General features: G+C 36.9%; 1 protein-coding gene across 1 annotated transcript; it reads right to left on the bottom strand.

Annotated features, from left to right (window-relative positions):
• Positions 1-533: 533 nt before the first annotated feature.
• On the bottom strand, positions 534-16,465 carry LOC139150708 (sodium-dependent multivitamin transporter-like). Its single transcript, XM_070723124.1, has 16 exons — positions 16,381-16,465; positions 14,977-15,123; positions 14,451-14,670; positions 13,861-13,978; positions 8,950-9,017; positions 8,633-8,787; positions 7,766-7,903; positions 7,242-7,327; positions 6,111-6,155; positions 5,837-5,907; positions 5,001-5,089; positions 4,583-4,725; positions 3,321-3,474; positions 2,781-2,886; positions 2,376-2,515; positions 534-1,867 (listed from the first exon to the last, which is right to left on the bottom strand). Exons 2-16 carry the CDS (start codon positions 15,108-15,110, stop codon positions 1,783-1,785), a joined length of 1,752 nt encoding a protein of 583 aa, XP_070579225.1. The 5' UTR covers positions 15,111-15,123; positions 16,381-16,465; the 3' UTR covers positions 534-1,782.
• Between the last annotated feature and the right edge of the window lie 863 nt (positions 16,466-17,328).

Genomic DNA, 17,328 nt, shown 5'->3' with positions numbered 1-17,328 from the left:
CTTATGTGTATACAAATCCTTCCTTTTCTTTAATAAGAGCTCCGGCATGCTGTATGGACACATCACTGAAACACAAATAAGCCACAAGACGTAGGGTATACGTACCCTAATATCTGCCTAGTGCTACATGTTTTAAGCTGCTGATAAATATGTTTTAATACGTCTTTATACCAACAACATTTCTGGACGAAAATCTAAAACAAGCAAGTTGGATGGAATTCTTGATGACTTTGCGACTTCGCTATGGTATCAACGTCGCGCCGAAGCGTATTCAGAGAGGTCAACTTATTAGTCACAGAAAGGAAGTACAAATTAGCCTACATATAATTCATATATAGAAATTGCCCTCACTGATACTGGCGAGAATCATCAAGACTCGCCGTGCATGGTGAGAATCATCAAGACTCTCCATTCATTGGAAAGAATCAGCGGTTTACTAGCGGTGTGGTCTGTTATTAAAGTGAGTCAAACGATGCAAAGATTCCAAGTAGACATATTAATATATTACATGATCAAGAAGCGAGCGTATAACAAAACGACATACGAAGAATTAGAGCAAGAAGGGATCTATGAACTTTAATTCGGAAGTATTATGTAGAGAGGAAAACGGAGAAGTCTTTACGACAGAAAAATATCGAATTGCTACAAGATTGTTTGTGGGATCTAATTCTAAAATCGTACTGAATTTTTGTTTGCGGAAATAATACCACGCGCACACACTTTTTAAACAACCATTGGTTATTTAGCCGTACTTGTGAGTTTCTTAATCAACAAGTATATTAATTACAATCAAACGATAATGAAGTTGACTTAGAGTAAAGACGAGTAGACAAAACCTTTTGTAAGCTTCAAACTTGGAAAGAAATGAAGGTGGAAAATCAAGGCCAGTGCGCCATAAAATAGCATTATATTGAGATTCGAAATTCTCCTAGGTGTGAAAGGCTGAGTACATAAATAGGATCAACTACAGTATGTTCATAAGCAGGGATTCGTCCATAACAAAGAGGCACCCCGTAAAACTAATCTTGTAAAACCAAATAAGTAACCATAGGGCTTTGGTATCGGGGAGCTCTCTGATCTAAGTGAACTTTCCTTTTTCTCTTTTTCGTAAATCGCAGATCTTTAAAATGAAAGTCGCCACTCTCCCTCATATAATTGCTTTTGAGACACATTTTTATTTTATCTGTGAGCGTCATGAACTACCCGCTTACTGTGAATTTTCACAGTTATGTTTTCGAAAGATTGGTTAAAAAGGGTGTTAATTTCAGTCGTTGAACACAGAATTTGTTTTCATCTTCGGCCACTCTCTCGGTGAGAATCGAAATTGTACAAAAACATTAAATGTACGTACACGCCATGTGACAACTCTTTCAAAAATACCTGGTATTACTTCTTTAGTTTTAGCAAATGATCTATTTTATACCTTCCCCTGATTAAACCTGCTGATAAGGAGATGTATTGAAGTCTATGTGTCATAACTCGGATTCGAATCATTATATTGGTATCAATTAAGTTTCGTTTTATAAGCGGGGAAATGAGAGATATACCCTTTTAATGCTTTTGGAGAAACTGATTTCCGCTTAATAAAGATCCGGTTTCTCAGATCCTTAACTGTTTTGAGTAACGCATCGCTTTGCTAGTTTATTTACCTTGTCACTTATTCATTCATTCATTCATTATGTTAACAGTTTGTCAGTCAGTTAGTAAGTCAGTCAGTCAATCGATAAGTCGGTCAGTCAACCATTGTAGTAAACAGGCGTCGGTTTAGCGGGATAGATCTTCTTATCCAATCCTTGCTTGAATCTCTGAATATTCTTCATGATTACTGATGCCAACGTGATTGTCCGCGGTCTTTAAGTTCGATGGCCTACACACCAAAGAGACAAAATGTGAAAAAATAATGTAATAGCACATTTCTTTGAAATGCGTGTTTTGATGACATCACCGTAAAACGCTAAACATACGCTGGCTAAGCTGTGTAGTGATTAGGCAAACAGACTAGGTTTTGATAATTGCTCTTTTGTATGTCGCACCATACTTCCGATGACTCAACTGATGTCACGGGGTAGTATGCGCCTCGAAAGAAAGAGACTTAAACTTTTGTTTACACTTGACTCAAGGAATCTTTCAACCATACTCTTTCAAAATCAAAAATAAACAAATACTCAAGATTTACCGATATTTGAAATTCAAAATGGCCATCCCTGTGTTAACCCCATGAAGAAAAAAACAAATCCGATTTTCGAAAAACTTTGACGGTGGAAATTGTTATTACAGCAAGAGGTTTAAAATGAGCCCAACAAGTGGTAGAACAGAAAAGAATTGTAGAAGTTTAAGAGTCTGAATGAAGTCTGATGCAAGATACATAAACTCACCGTAAAATTCTTGTCAACAGCAACGGGTCTACCGGTTGAACGATTCCTTTGCGAAAACAGATGTTAACGAACTCACTGACTAAGATACCGATTAATACAGTGACGGCAAAAGAGTACGCAGCATACATTAAAAAGGATAACTGTAAATAAAAGAAATAAGAAAACATTCGTGATAACAACATCAGTAAAAGAAAAAATGCTCATCCATGGAAAATCATCTCAGCTCTACTTCGACAGTAATTTTCTATTTGTAATTTTCATTAACCTTTTTGTGAACAATATGTTTTTCTAAATATAAGCTTCACTCCCTTTGTGATGACATTGTGCGTAGTATTGACTTTCTGAAAACTTCATGATTGTTTTAAAACCATGAATAATATGACGCTGATCCAAATTTCACTTTACCCTGTATATAGCGGCGACATCTTCAGTAGATCCCTGGTTAGCATACGCCCCAAGAGAAATCAACAACCCGAAGGCAAATCCAAGAACTGTTCCAAATAAGGTTCCGCTGGAAATAAGAATTTGAGATTAGAGATTTCCGGCTTTCGTTTCAACATACGGGAACTTGTATCACTCATGAGCTAGCTGTACGTGTGTCTGACTGTGCCTTTGTCTGCAAGTCTGTCATTTGTCGCCGTATCTCAAGAAAGACCTTGAAATTAAGGGCACACCTAGGGTATACATTAATCATTAATTTATTAATTAATCTGGAGTGGTTGCATGTTTCTGAGACCAATTATGATAAATAGATATCTTAAGATGCCGGATGAATAAAACTAAACTATTTTCAAATTATTTCATATTGTTATTCATTTAGTTCATATGATGCATTGTATTTAATTACCGACATAAAATCCTTCAGTTCCTTTCAGTAGCATGCTGTTCAATGATTGATGACTTTTTTCCTGGAATTCAAACGATAAGGTTCTTAAAACTACCTACATGCTGTTAGCTCTCCTGTATACCATTCCAACAGTAAAAGCGCCAAAGGCTGGTCCTCCTGTAACTCCTAAAATTGTCGTTGCGAGAACCAATAGACTTCCAAGACGAGAGGTGACGAAAGCTAAACCTATTCCTATCAAGCCATAAACGCAGGCTGGGTGGAAAAGTATGTTACGGCTGAGAAATTGAGCTCACACAACATATTTATGAATTTAAATCTTAATGTACGAGTGGCTTAAATTTCAGGGGAAGAATAAAATGTGCCGACAGAAAAACTCACCATTGCTTCAATTACGCCTTGTATGTATACTGTAATGATGTAGGAGCAAGTAATGCAAAAATAGTCAAAACACTTGAAAATAATAAAATATTCTTCAACTGACAGTGATGAAAAAGATCTCATTACTTCAGCTCTTTACTTATGTATCTTGTAGTCCATCTTAGCAAAATGGGAAATTTCTTGTCTCAATTTTGTCATCTCTAACGAACTAATTAAATGGTATGTATCCAGTATAATGGCAGGTATCCAGTATAAGGAAAATTTGCAAGACATCAAATGCATACTAGTGTTACCTACACTGAAACTTTTGACCTCTAGTTATGTCTTTTATTTGTATACTGTCATTATCTATATATGTCTCTCTCTGGTTTCTTACCATAAATTATTCAAAACTTTTCTCCAATTCATTTTTACAAAGCTTCAAAAATGATAATGGCAAACCAGTCTTTTAAATCGCGTTATTAAGTAATCGCATAGCAATGTTCGATCGTCACAAGCGTCTGTTGGCGTGACATTTTGGATAAGCAAATGATGACAGTGTCTAATAGTTTGTGGATTTTGGTTGGATATATTACCCTTTATTGCCTGGTTTCGTTCCTTTTGCTTAACTAGGCTTTAGATTACCATTGGGATTTCCACCAGAGGAATGATAAGGATTAAAATCATGTTTTCATTCATTTTGCTCATTTAGTTCTATTTTATACATATTATTTTGCTATGTCCGTTGTGTCCATAAATATACTATTCGTACATCAAGATTATATCGTTGTCATGTCGAACGAATATTGGGATGTACTTCCTTGTGTAAAGTTTCCTAAATAAATCTTTTTTGTCATGGGGACTACTTGTGAGAAGTTTCTACACCTGTTTCGATCAACCGTTCACCACAAAGCATCACAGCAAAGTTTGACCCAGATCATGAGTTTTCTCGAGTACAAGATTTAAGCCTTACTTAAGTATCTTACAGTACAGTTTTACTTACTTAATACCTTGGAGACTATAGTGTCACGCTTATCGTTCTTGTATATCTCTTTCCCCTGTCTGGCTGCTTTCCACTTGCGGTATGGCTTGATGAAATCTACCAGCGTGACAGCGGTCATCGAGTTCAACGACGTTGACACTGAGCTGTCATGATACAATAATGACAGTGTGACTTACCGTGTTTAAAGATATTTGAATTGCTTTAAGTGACTAAGGTCATTGCTTACCATGGGCAGTTTTATCATTTGTCTTCTTTGAGGACGATCTTGTCGATATTAACTTTCAATAGGCAAAGGATTGACAAGTTAATCATGTTTAAGCTGCAAACTTATTGTTCCTCCATAGTCTAGGAAATTCAATCATGTTGATTGGTGTTTGGTTGTAATACACTTTCGCGATACAAATTGCAATTTACCCACCTCAGCGCTCCTGCGAAAAGACCAGCGATGAACAGTCCTTGGATTCCATGTATGTGACCCAACTGAGAACTCACAAAATACACTAAAATCTGAAAATAAAGTCAAGTCAATCAAATTGTACTCTTTCTGTTGATAGCACACATGCGTTGCTGGAGACTTGGATAAACGGTAGAAATGATCTTGTAGCCATATACGTGTTATGATATCAATTTGACGTTGGATACGGGCTGTGGGTATTTCAAAATTCAAGTCAAACTCTAACTTCCACATATATAAGATTCCCCATGCTGGTGATAAACGACCCTGACGCCACAGCCCACACAAATTAAGTATTCATAACATGACTGGCGCAAACGTGCGGGCTTAAACAATAGGTTGAAATAAGAATAAAAGGGATTGAGAATATACGTTTCGGAGGATCGACGTTGGAGGAGAACCGTTGACGACCTGAAGACCAGGCAGAATGAGACAATTGCTCAGCGCTCCTCTCCTCCACGATTTAGACATCTTTCTTCCCGCTACCCCCGCACTATTTTGTTAACTAGGCCATTTTTAGGCAGTGGTTTATGTAAGTGCTCGAGGTAGCTTCTTTTTATTAAATGTTCCACATTTCAATTTGCACCGTAAATTTTCAGTGTTCGTGTCGGTCTATTCGGATGTCAGCACGATTCTGTATAGGTACCTCTCAGCTTAGTCTTAGCCTAGCGAGTTATTTCTACCAAGTGAGTGAAATTCCCCCATTATATTCCCCCGCTCAAAACCTTCCCGCGTGACATACGTGGAAAGAGGCTATGATTGAACACCAGGGATATAGTAAGAATGACGGCAAAATTTACCTGGTCGGCACTCATAAAGTTGGGTTCATATCTTGCATCAGCGCCTCCACTTGGCATATAATTTGGCAAATCTAAAACAGTCAATATGGAAAAGGATGCATCACTTTTACACTACCATTAGATTTCAGAGAAGATACGCCGAGAAAATTGCCGGCGTGTAAAATACGAATACGTTAGTGCTAACCAATTAGCAAATTGACATCGTGTGAATTTGACTTTGCTTAGTACACGATGAAAACGACAAAATCGTTCGCAACATCGTAGAATATCTTACCTGTCGATGAAGTGTTAATAGCTAACTGCAGAGGTGTAAGATCGTCTATTTGGGGAAACAGATAACAATTACAGATATGTAAAATGTCATTTGCATTATTCTTATGGTGGCGTTTGAATGAGACCGTATTATGTTAAAAAACATTTCTTTGAGTTGAAAACATCGTTTTGCTTAATATAGAACATAGGTGCCATCATGTCATTTGTAGACCGATAATAATTTAAAGGTTTTTTCTATGACATATGACCTATATCTTGTAAATACATACAGTACCAAGTAAATTTGTCTCTTTTCTAATGGCAACCAAAACAAGAAGTAAATAGCTTGTAGCTGTAAAGTTTGGTATTAACACGATTGGAACTAATTTGGGATAATTGGATCTTCGTATTTTCCAAATTTCTCAAAAATGCTAGGTGCCCTGTAGCTGAATATTGAAAAAAGAAATCAGATGAGCTTACATTTGCATATTAAACAGACATAACTTCGCCATCAAATTAACAAAATTAGTTCAAATTATGTTTATTTTTTTCCTCTATGTAAACTACGTATTACTCCAAAAAGCATGCGGGACATAGTGTTAACTAGTCAACTCGGCTTTTACATGTGTAAACTCTATTTGTATTTGTTGACAAGTGAATTTTAGTCCGGACTTCATTTCGAATGTCGACAATAAAAGTGGACTTAAAATGTATATCGATAGGTTGACAAGCTTAATAGTTGCTGCTTCAACATGCTTTGCCGTGTACAACAAGAACTTACTGTAGAAATAAATCATCAAAAGTTACAACTCGTAGCCCTTGAATCGACAAAAAATTTCATACATATATATATATATATATATATATATATATATATATATATATATATATATATATATATATATATATATATATATATATATATGGAGTCTGTCTCTGTTATGTGTGTAATGAGTGCGTGCTTCATTGAATTCCAACGGTGTGTCTTAGCTTGCTTGTTGAACGTTAACTCGTGACCTTTTTAAAGATTAGTAGCCTATTGGTTTTAATCGATTACTTCTTGCCTAGCCGACTTCGAACACATCTGTATAGTTTAACAAAAAACTTAATCAGGTGTATTTTGAATTTACTATCACAACGTAAAGGAACTTACTATTGTAGAAAGCGAAGAGCACGAGTCCAGCCAAGTACAAGATTGGCAAGGTAATATACAGAAGCGGAATGTTTATAAGTAAAGTCCTGCAAGATTAATAAACAATGTTTCTCTATCAGACAGTTTTAATTATAAAACTATTACAAAATCCGTTGTTATCATCATATTCTGAGGTAAAGTTTCTTGCGGCAAAAGAATGGTATCTTCTACGTTTCACTGAGGTTAAGCCGCCTCATGATAAACGAATGCTGTAAATCTAAGATTAAAAGACATCCGTTGAAAACATCGCTGTATAAGAAATGTAGCGATATCTTTTGATTGGACAGGCACTATTTGAAGAATTTCACGATGTGCAAATGATTGTGTATTTAAATAGTTTTTGATCACTCAAACCTCATGCAATCTCGACTCATTCACCAGCTGGTACAATAGGATTTGTAGTTGGTGGGCAACCAAGACAATTTGTGTATAAGTAATAATTCATAAAGTATATGGTTAAATATGATTTAAGCCAGTTGACTCACGCCTGTGAATGTCTTACAGAGCGGACAGTCATATATCGCTGCACAGCCGTCTGACTGACGTAGGTGGGGGAAAAGCCGATGCCTGAGCCGAACACGGCGCTAAAGAAGGATATGCGAATCGTTGGATCGAAATCAAAACTGTTATCCAAAAATAAACAAAAATGGAGAAATGATTACAAAGAAAGAATGAAATACAGATGCAGTAAAGGATACGCTGTAATAATAATTATGTGTTACTGTAACATAATTGTTTTGCAGGTGACTCTGACGTTTTTCCTTTTTCCATGATTCTTACAATTGGGAAAGGTTTTGTCGGCTCCTCTGGATAGATTTACTGTTTTAATAATTACAGCTATTTATTCCATTAATGTCTCAAATGCCAAACTATGTCTTGAAACGGCTTCATTTCAGTCGAAAATGTCTACAACCGTAAGAGTCTTCTTACAGAAATTGCCATTAATCGCAAAGAAGGGGAGATGGACATATTCATTTTTCGTCGAAGAAATACATGATAATTCGACATTTAAACGGCTGTTTCTTTACTTGTCGAACTAGCCTAGATTAAAAGTGTTTTTGTGCAAGATTATTGCAGTACAACGAGCGACGGAAATTGGACTAGCATGAAGTTCAATGCAGCCTGGCGTATCTTTTAGAAGGCGATTTATCCGGTGTCTAAATATTTGTTGGTGGCAAAGGAAATAGAACGGAGAAAGCCGAATACAATTATCATTCCCGTTTTATCACTTCATTTCAGGATTTCATCAATATCATTTTTTCGATTTTACGTATCCGATCACGGATAGATATCTTCACCTCCTGACAAGCCACTGTAATAAATCTGATGTAATTTTGGCAAATTTGAGTCACCTGAAGGCGTCCAGTCGCCCGTGATCAGCATTGATCCTGAACACTTCTTCGAAACCTCCGGCTGTAACTACTCCCATGACGATAACTGTGAACAGAGTTCCAAATATAACAAAGAACTGGAACACGTCAGTCCATATGACGGCTTTCATTCCACCCTGAAAGATAACATGTTATATATGTCAAACGAAAAGTTCAAATAAAGTAAACAAAAAAAGCAATAAATTAGCTAAAAATTTGTCCACACGATAGTCACTGATGATCCCACAGTGACCCGGACTTACAACCAAACACAACATTCCAAATGAAAACATACTTACCAGGGCAGTGTAGATGGTGCAGAGTGCACCAGTAACGATCATTGTTTGCCATATTGAAATACCCAATACTACGGAAAACAAAGAAATAGCAGTCATAATGTAGAATACATATTTATGTTTTGGCGTTTGCAAGTCGACGTAATATTTGTGAATGTTTATTTATTTTATTATTATTATTATTATTATTATTATTATTATTATTATTGTACTTGGGCCTCAGCCCAAGTACATTTGTTTCATTCCGTGGGAAAAAACTCTGTAAGGTATAACCATTCCTGGCTGAGACCAGGGAGGGCAAAATGTCCTGGCTTCATCTTTCTTGGCATAATAAATGGCGTAATGATGTTAACTGAATGGAAGTGCTGCTCTCAGCCAGTCTTGAATAAGTGAGATGTGAATATTAATGCTTCTCTATCTGAGTTTTTGCCACAAAATCTTCTGAATATAATCAAAATGTGCATCGAAATGCAACAATTAATGCACCCTCCGTTTCCTAGGCGATGACACGACCCTTGCTACACCCACTGGACGAGCCAAAGTGGGAGGGGTAATTTCAGTTTGGTCGAACAAGAGGGCTCGAGACCAGAATTTAACATTTAAACTTGAAACATGTTTAATCGCTGACAAGATGTGGACTAGTGTTAATCGAAGTAAAATTGTGAAAAGGAAAGCTTTTATATCCCGGAAACAATGAAAAACATTACGACTGGAAACTGTACACCCAGTTGAGAATAGTAATGCCCACAGCGATGGAGAACACTTATCCTTGAGCTGAGAAAACCAGACCATCATTTCGAAATAGAGCTGCAGATTCGAGAAGCTCGTTCAAAATAGCTAGGTACACCCCATGAAGGGGTGGTTTCGAGTTTTGAGGGCAAATTTCGCCTCCTTCATATAGAAATCGTATGTTTGTTTTTCCAGGAGAACACACCATTTGACACAAAATTTGCATGTAAAGGGGTCGCCAGTAAGCACGTGGTCAAATCTGGCATAAGAAACAATATGAAATGTTGGGTAAAGCCAGTCCAAAATAAACTGATTTGAACTTTTGTGTTTTGTAATTTATACCACTGCAGTAACATTACCTTTTTATGACAACATCACACAATGTAATACGTTTTGAAACTGAATACTCCGACGTATTCTGTGTCTCCTTTGCTAAAAAATACGGTATGCCGATTACCATGTAAGGAGATGATGACGTCAAGACAGATTTGTAGTGTGTTTGGTCCTGGATGGTGCACGAAGTTTTGTCAAGGTAGCTTGTGTATTTATTTCCTAAATGGGAGAGATTAGGGTCGATCTAAACGAAGGCCCAAGAATGTTATGATCCTCTAAGCGAGCTGAACTGGAGGATGTCTAGAATGATCTCGTCTCATTAAGATTATTTGGCGGTCAGTATTGAATTTCAACTGCGTCACAAGTTTGCGAAATGAGTATTCCGTCGAACGGTTAACGAACGATATTTTAGAAATCTGGAGACATGGCACATCGCATTTTTATTTTAGTATTTTATATTTTACAAAAGATTTAAGAAGCAATGATTTTGTCGAAAATTCTGAAAAAAATATAGGAAGATTTGATCGCGAACACATTTTCACTTGGGGTCAACTAGCTCTGCGTACGATGCTGTGTGTTCCGCTACAGCTAATCGCCCCGCTCACCACTGCCCTGCAAAGACCCGTACGCGTACGTAGGGTCGGTGACTTCAAATCCATTTTGGGACTTGACGTAAAAAGCCAAATTACTGTCGAAATTCAGCGTTCTTGGGCCCAAGTCGTATCCCAGCCTACCTCAGCTACTCGATCGCTTCCAAAAATGACAGTCTTTTATTCACTTCTCGTAAATAACCGTCGATGTCGGCAACTCTCTCGCTAGCCCTGCGTACGATGCTGTGTGTTAGCTGTAGCACATAGCATCGTACGCAGGGCTAGGGGTCAACATGGGGTCGCAGCCATGTTGCCTCAAAACTTATTTCTGTCTGCACTCAAAACTCAAAAATGTCGGATATGAACCTGAAAAATCGATGCAATTTTGTCAAACTTCGGCGAAATTTCAGCATATAGACAAAATTTCATCTAGGTAAGGTAAATTTACTGAAATTTGATCGACAAATAATCCTGAGCTTGAACGTGACAGCTCACCTTCTCCGGGAAGTCAAGCATCCAGCTGCTCATACACAGTTGCCCATATGGCCAGGTTTATGAGATTGTTTTCAAGCGACGGCGGCATACCGTACGGGGCTCTAGATATGAACCTACCGCTGGTGTAGCTGTAATAACTGTTGCGTTGTTTTTAGTGCCCACGGACGAAGTCCTGGGGGAGTTATAGGTTTGGTCATGTCAGTCCGTCCGTCCGTCCGTTCACGCAGATATCTCAGACATGCCCTGGTCAATTTCTTTCAAACTTTGCACAAGAATAGTACCCAACCCCATACAGATGCACGTCGATTTGTTTCACAATGCGATCGAATTTTGGCCGTGTTAGAGGACTTTTTAGTTTACACCTCCATAGACTCCCATGTATAAGGCAGTTCTCCATAGACTTTCATGTATAAGGCCAAGAAAAATAAAAATTTAGTTTCTCATCGTATTCATATTGCCTAAAGGATGCAGTGACACAGTTTTTGTCCCCACGGATAAAGTCCAGGGGGCTTATAGATTGGGTCATATCCGTCCTTGAGTCCATCAGTGAGTCCATCGGTTCACGCAGATATCTCAGACATTTTGACAAAATATCATGTGACCTTGGTGACCTTTGACCTCAAATATACATTATTGTCCATAACTCAGTAACCACAAGTGCTAAACCTTTCATATTTGGTATGATGGGACACCTTATGACGCCACATATTGTACCTCATTAATTATGCGCATATCTAATTTTCAGCGAGCCAATAGAGCTAGAGGTCTGATTTTTGGTATATAGGGATAAGTTAACAATATAATTTGTTTGACAAAACGTCACGTGACCTCAATGACCTTTGACCTCAAATATACATATTTGTCCACAACTCAGTAACCACAAGTGCTACACCCTTCATATTTGGTATGATAGGACACCTTATGACACCGTATATTGTACCTCATTAATTATGCGCATATCTTATTTTGAGCGAGCCAATAGAGCTAGAGGTCTGATTTTTGGTATATAGGAATAACTTAGCAATACAATTATTATGACAAAATGTGACGTGACCTCAATGACCTTTGACCTCAAATATATATATTTGTCCACAACTCAGTAACCACAAGTGCTACATCCTTCATATTTGGTATGATAAGACACCTAACGACACCACATATTGTACCTTATTAATTATGCGCATATCTAATTTTGAGCGAGCCAATAGAGCTAGAGGTCTGATTTTTGGTATATAAGAATAACTTAGCAATACAATTATTTTGACAAAATATCATGTGACCTCAATGACCTTTGACCTCAAATATATATATTTGTCCACAACTCAGTAACCACAAGTGCTACATCCTTCATATTTGGTATGATGGACACCTAACGACACCACATATTGTACCTTATTAATTATGCGCATATCTAATTTTGAGCGAGCCAATAGAGCTAGAGGTCTGATTTTTGGTATATAGGAATAACTTAGCAATACAATTATTTTGACAAAATGTGACGTGACCTCAATGACCTTTGACCTCAAATATATATATTTGTCCACAACTCAGTAACCACAAGTGCTACACCCTTCATATTTGGTATGATGGGACACCTTATGACACCACATATTGTACCTCATTAATTATGCGCATATCTAATTCTGAGCAAGCCAATAGAGCTGGATGTCCGATTTTGGTATATAGGGATAACTATAGGGTAGAAATCTAAATATGCCATCTAAATATTAGACATCTACCATCGAGAACAAAAGAACTTTGCTGTAATTTGAATATTTAAGGAGTTTAAGCAATTTCACTATAAATAAAGAACCCCTGCCTCAAACTCCACAAAAGTTGCTAGACATATTTTGCCGTTTTCATGCCATTGCTTCGTTTAATAACCAGTGAATCAAATGCCTAATTGACAGGAGGAAATTCAAGACCATATTTGAATAGTAGTATATATTGTCCTCAAAATTACTCTATCTCGGCCCGAGTACTCATTGCCTTCAGCATACTGCCTTGTTATTATTATTATTACAAGTTTAGGGGCTATAAGTCTTATATAGAAATCTAAAAGCAGTTCATTGAAGCTGTGGGACTTCTGACAAAAAGGTATTGTTACTCCTGAATGGTTGCCATGGAAACATCTCACATTAAAATGAGTGTGATTTTTTTGGTGTGCTAACCAGAAAACCCCTTATTATCAATTTTTTACATCAATTAGTAGTTCTTTAATAGGAATTAGGGAAAAAGTAACATTTTCAATCCCAAAATAGTTACTATGGCAACTCGAAACATTAAAATAAGTCTGGTATTTGTGTTCTCTGACCCGAACTTCACCACTAGATAATTTTCATATCAATGAAAGTAACTTTTCATGGGATAATAGAAAAACTGAAATTTTCAACACCTAAAATGGTTACCATGGAAACACGGGGCAGTGAAATTGATATCATATTTGGTCTTTTCGACCCAAAATACCCTTATGGTGAAATTTTCACGGAAATTGAACCTATTATTATTAGCTTTATTATTTCTATATAATACTTACATTAATTATTGTTGTTGTTGTTGTTGTTGTTGTTGTTGTTGTTGTTGTTGTTGTTGTTGTTCTCGTTGTTGTTGTTGTTCTCGTTGTTGTTGTTAACTAACAAAGCCAAAACAAAAATTATATCCAAATCTTTAACCCCAGCCTGCTTTTGAATTCAAATATAGTACACATCCATCAGTGCGAAAGGGGGAGCCGTGTTTTCATTCCCTAATGAAGTCAATGTCAACATACCTGCATCAAGTGCCAGCGCCGGTCCAATCAAGTTTGCTGCTGTGTAGAATACTGACTGTAGCATGAATATTACGGCAACTATGATCCGAAGAGTAAAATTGAAACGTAATTCCATGTACTGTAAAAAGTAAAAGATTACTTAATTGGTCATAGTTAAACCAAATTTACAGCCATGCACTCAAAGAAAAGGTCTATTGAAAAAGTCATTTGGTGACCGGTAAACGCCACAGAGGTGCATGATGCCGACCTTCTTTATTCCTTGAACAGTTACAAACTACAAAGTGTTATATAATGAATATGCACAGGTAATACATGTGACACATTCACAAAAAGTGGTACACATTTGACCAAAGAAACGATGACACGAGTCAAAGGATCATTATAAGTCAGAGATGCAGCTAATAAACGTGTACATTTTTTCACCAACTCATCTGTACATACGTACGTATACCTACCTACCTACCTACCTACCTACCTACCTACCTACCTACCGGTACATACATACATACATACATACATACATACATACATACATACATACATACATACATACATACATACATACATAGGATCACAGGTCGTAAAAATACCTCGTATGCACTGGTTATGTTTATGTCATGGAACACGGGTACAAATATAAAGGCACCAAGCGGTAAGCACCACAACAGTCCAAGTAAAGCTGTAATATGGGCAATGCCATGTACATAGACTTCAGATGGTGTACCCAGCAAACCCAACGGAGAGGTCATGGATACCAGGAGTGACATTGCAACTGGTAAAAAATGCATCTTTTTATCTGCCAAAAGGTATCTATAAATGTAGAGAATGAAATTGAGTAAATATGCGAAAAATCAATATTTATGGCATTTCAATATTTTAAAGCATATAGCCGAGAAAAGGAGATAGGTTCTTCACATATTGTGTTGGCAAAGGTGTGATTTTGTAGTCTTTCTTTTTCCATTGTCTTTGTTAGAAGTAAAGTTGGTTCACAGATAGAGTATTTTACTTTTACTGATTCAGTACTTAATAGGTCATGCGCCGTTTGCGGGGATGAGTTCTTATTACATGACTTGGTTTTTATACATGTATGGTGCTGAATCGTCAGAGAACACTAACCTTGACGTTGACTGTTGACCGCCTTTGGCAAAACCATGGTAAAGACCGGTCGCGGTAGAAATAGTCAGCATTACACTGAAGACTATGTAGTCCACAGCGCCGAATGGAACAGGATCATTTGAATAGGTGGACATAGTTGTGATTGTCCTGTCGTTAAAAACATTTTCATGATATCTCTGTGAGACTTCACAGCTAGGATGTTACACATAATTAGAAAACAAAAAAAATGTAAGAAACAAGGACGTTTGTCATATTGCACTGATTGCCCACCTAAATGTCTTCCTAACAAATCTGATTTTTTTAATTATTAGACAACTTCGAAAGCGCAATCATTTATGTAGTCTTTCTTAGGTAAACCGCGCGTGTAGAACAGAAGCCCTTGCATATAATTGTAGTGCGCACGTAAATCAATATACTGGTGCACGCATGTCAATCTGCGAGGCCGTGACGCTGGTGCGTAAGTTTGTCACATGAGTAATGTGTTGAGCTAAGATAAACACCTTATAGACCCCTTTCAAGTGTTTGAATGCGAAATATTTTTACAGGGTAGCTCAAGTGGGATAAACACTGACATTCTACATATAACAAAATTATGATTTTGTTTCAAATTCCATTATTGTTGTTATTCCAAGTGATATGCCCTTCAAAATCATCCGAGTTCATTAAGTATGTATATATGTAAACTCTATGGACATCTCATACAGAAAGACCCTGCATCTTACTCAGCAATAAATGATACACAGCCACATACTGTATTTGCACTCTCCACAGTCGTTTAACTCATTTACCAGGCATTTAAGCTATGCCTGAGGACAATATTAGATATGCTTGTTCACTGTCCCTCTGGCTAGTTGGCCTCATTCTGTGCGTCATTCCGTTCAGTTGTCAGCATTTTATTTACTTTAATCAAAGGGCACTCAGTGAGTGTACTTTAGACATGGGTTTGTATTTTATTGCTGAGGTTATTTGTTTGTTTATCATTGGTACACTTTGATCGGTACTATAAACTCATATATTTGTCATAAATAAATCATTCCTGTTTGAAAGGCTATTTCTAAGTGTCAATCTAAATTAAACAATGGTTTCTTATATGATGCATATCATAACATGCTTATCTTTACAATCGATTGTTTTATGAAGAAAATCTTTCCTTGTACTAATTGAAATATTTTATCGTCGATCGAAGCGTTCATATATTTCATTTACAGAAGGAGAAATCGATGTATCATGTTTTAATAGCAATATGTTGCAGGTAGTATTCAAAGATGGCCCTTACCTCAGTTTGGAATATTGACTATTTAAACAGAACAGTTGTCGAAAGCTTTTATCATGCTTCTTATGAGAAAATACTGTGATCGAGACTCTAAAACTTGCCTGTTCTCATTGAAATGGCTATGAACTTACCTGCGCAAACTAGAGGCAATCTCTTTATGGACACCAACGGTGAAGCCCTGAACAGTGTTTGCCGATGGCGAAGTCGAAGTCGGGGATTAACGGACGGTGTATGTCAAGTACAAAGTCCGCTTTAAAATTATAATAATCAGCTTCAACTTTGATCTTAAGTTAATTTCGCAAATTTTAGTGAAACATTGGAGACGCCTCGTCTAAGTAGCATGCTGGCAACCTCAGCCTTTTGTTTGATGTGTTCTGCCATGAAAGTTAACATTCCCAGCACTTCACAGTGGCCATTCTTTTAGTTTCTAACTTATTTACCAGACATCTTAGTTATTTATCATGAGGACCTAAAAATCGCATAAATCAGTTTGTATGACAATAAATAATGGACAACTCGAGAATATGCCGAGTCACAGTGAATCATAACTTTACATAAGAAGTCATTACTAATAAACATTAATAATTTATTATTAATAAACATAATTTAGAATTTCTGACTCTGGTTTGCTTAAAACTCCTTTGCCAAGAGTCATTACAGATGAAAGCTAGAAAGCATTTCAATTGCATATACACAGCAAACTCTCTTGAAAAGTTCCGACTTCATTCAGGGTGAGTATACTAGAGGCTGCAAGGTGAAATTACAGGGAACAAAAGCAAAGCTATCGCGAAATTCCGAAGCATGTTTTTGTAGAAACGCACGATATTGGCTGCAAGTATTTCAGTTGCGGTGTATGATCAGAACGTCAATTCAATTAAAAAATTTAACACGAAAAATACTACCTCGCCTGTAGCCCAATAATTCATCTTGTAAACGTCAACAAATACGTCAACCATCGCTCTGCGCTAATATGACTAGCGCGAGATTTCTAAGTCCCTTTTCACAAGAACTAAGTTACTCTCTTTTGTTGAAAAATATATATTTTTATATTCGATCAAAATTTCTCTGACTATTTTTTT

This window comes from Ptychodera flava, chromosome 14 (assembly GCF_041260155.1).
Source record: "Ptychodera flava strain L36383 chromosome 14, AS_Pfla_20210202, whole genome shotgun sequence".
Lineage (NCBI taxonomy): Eukaryota > Metazoa > Hemichordata > Enteropneusta > Ptychoderidae > Ptychodera > Ptychodera flava.
The sequence above is the reverse complement of the archived record's forward strand: the minus strand, read 5'-3'. Positions and strand labels throughout refer to the sequence as shown.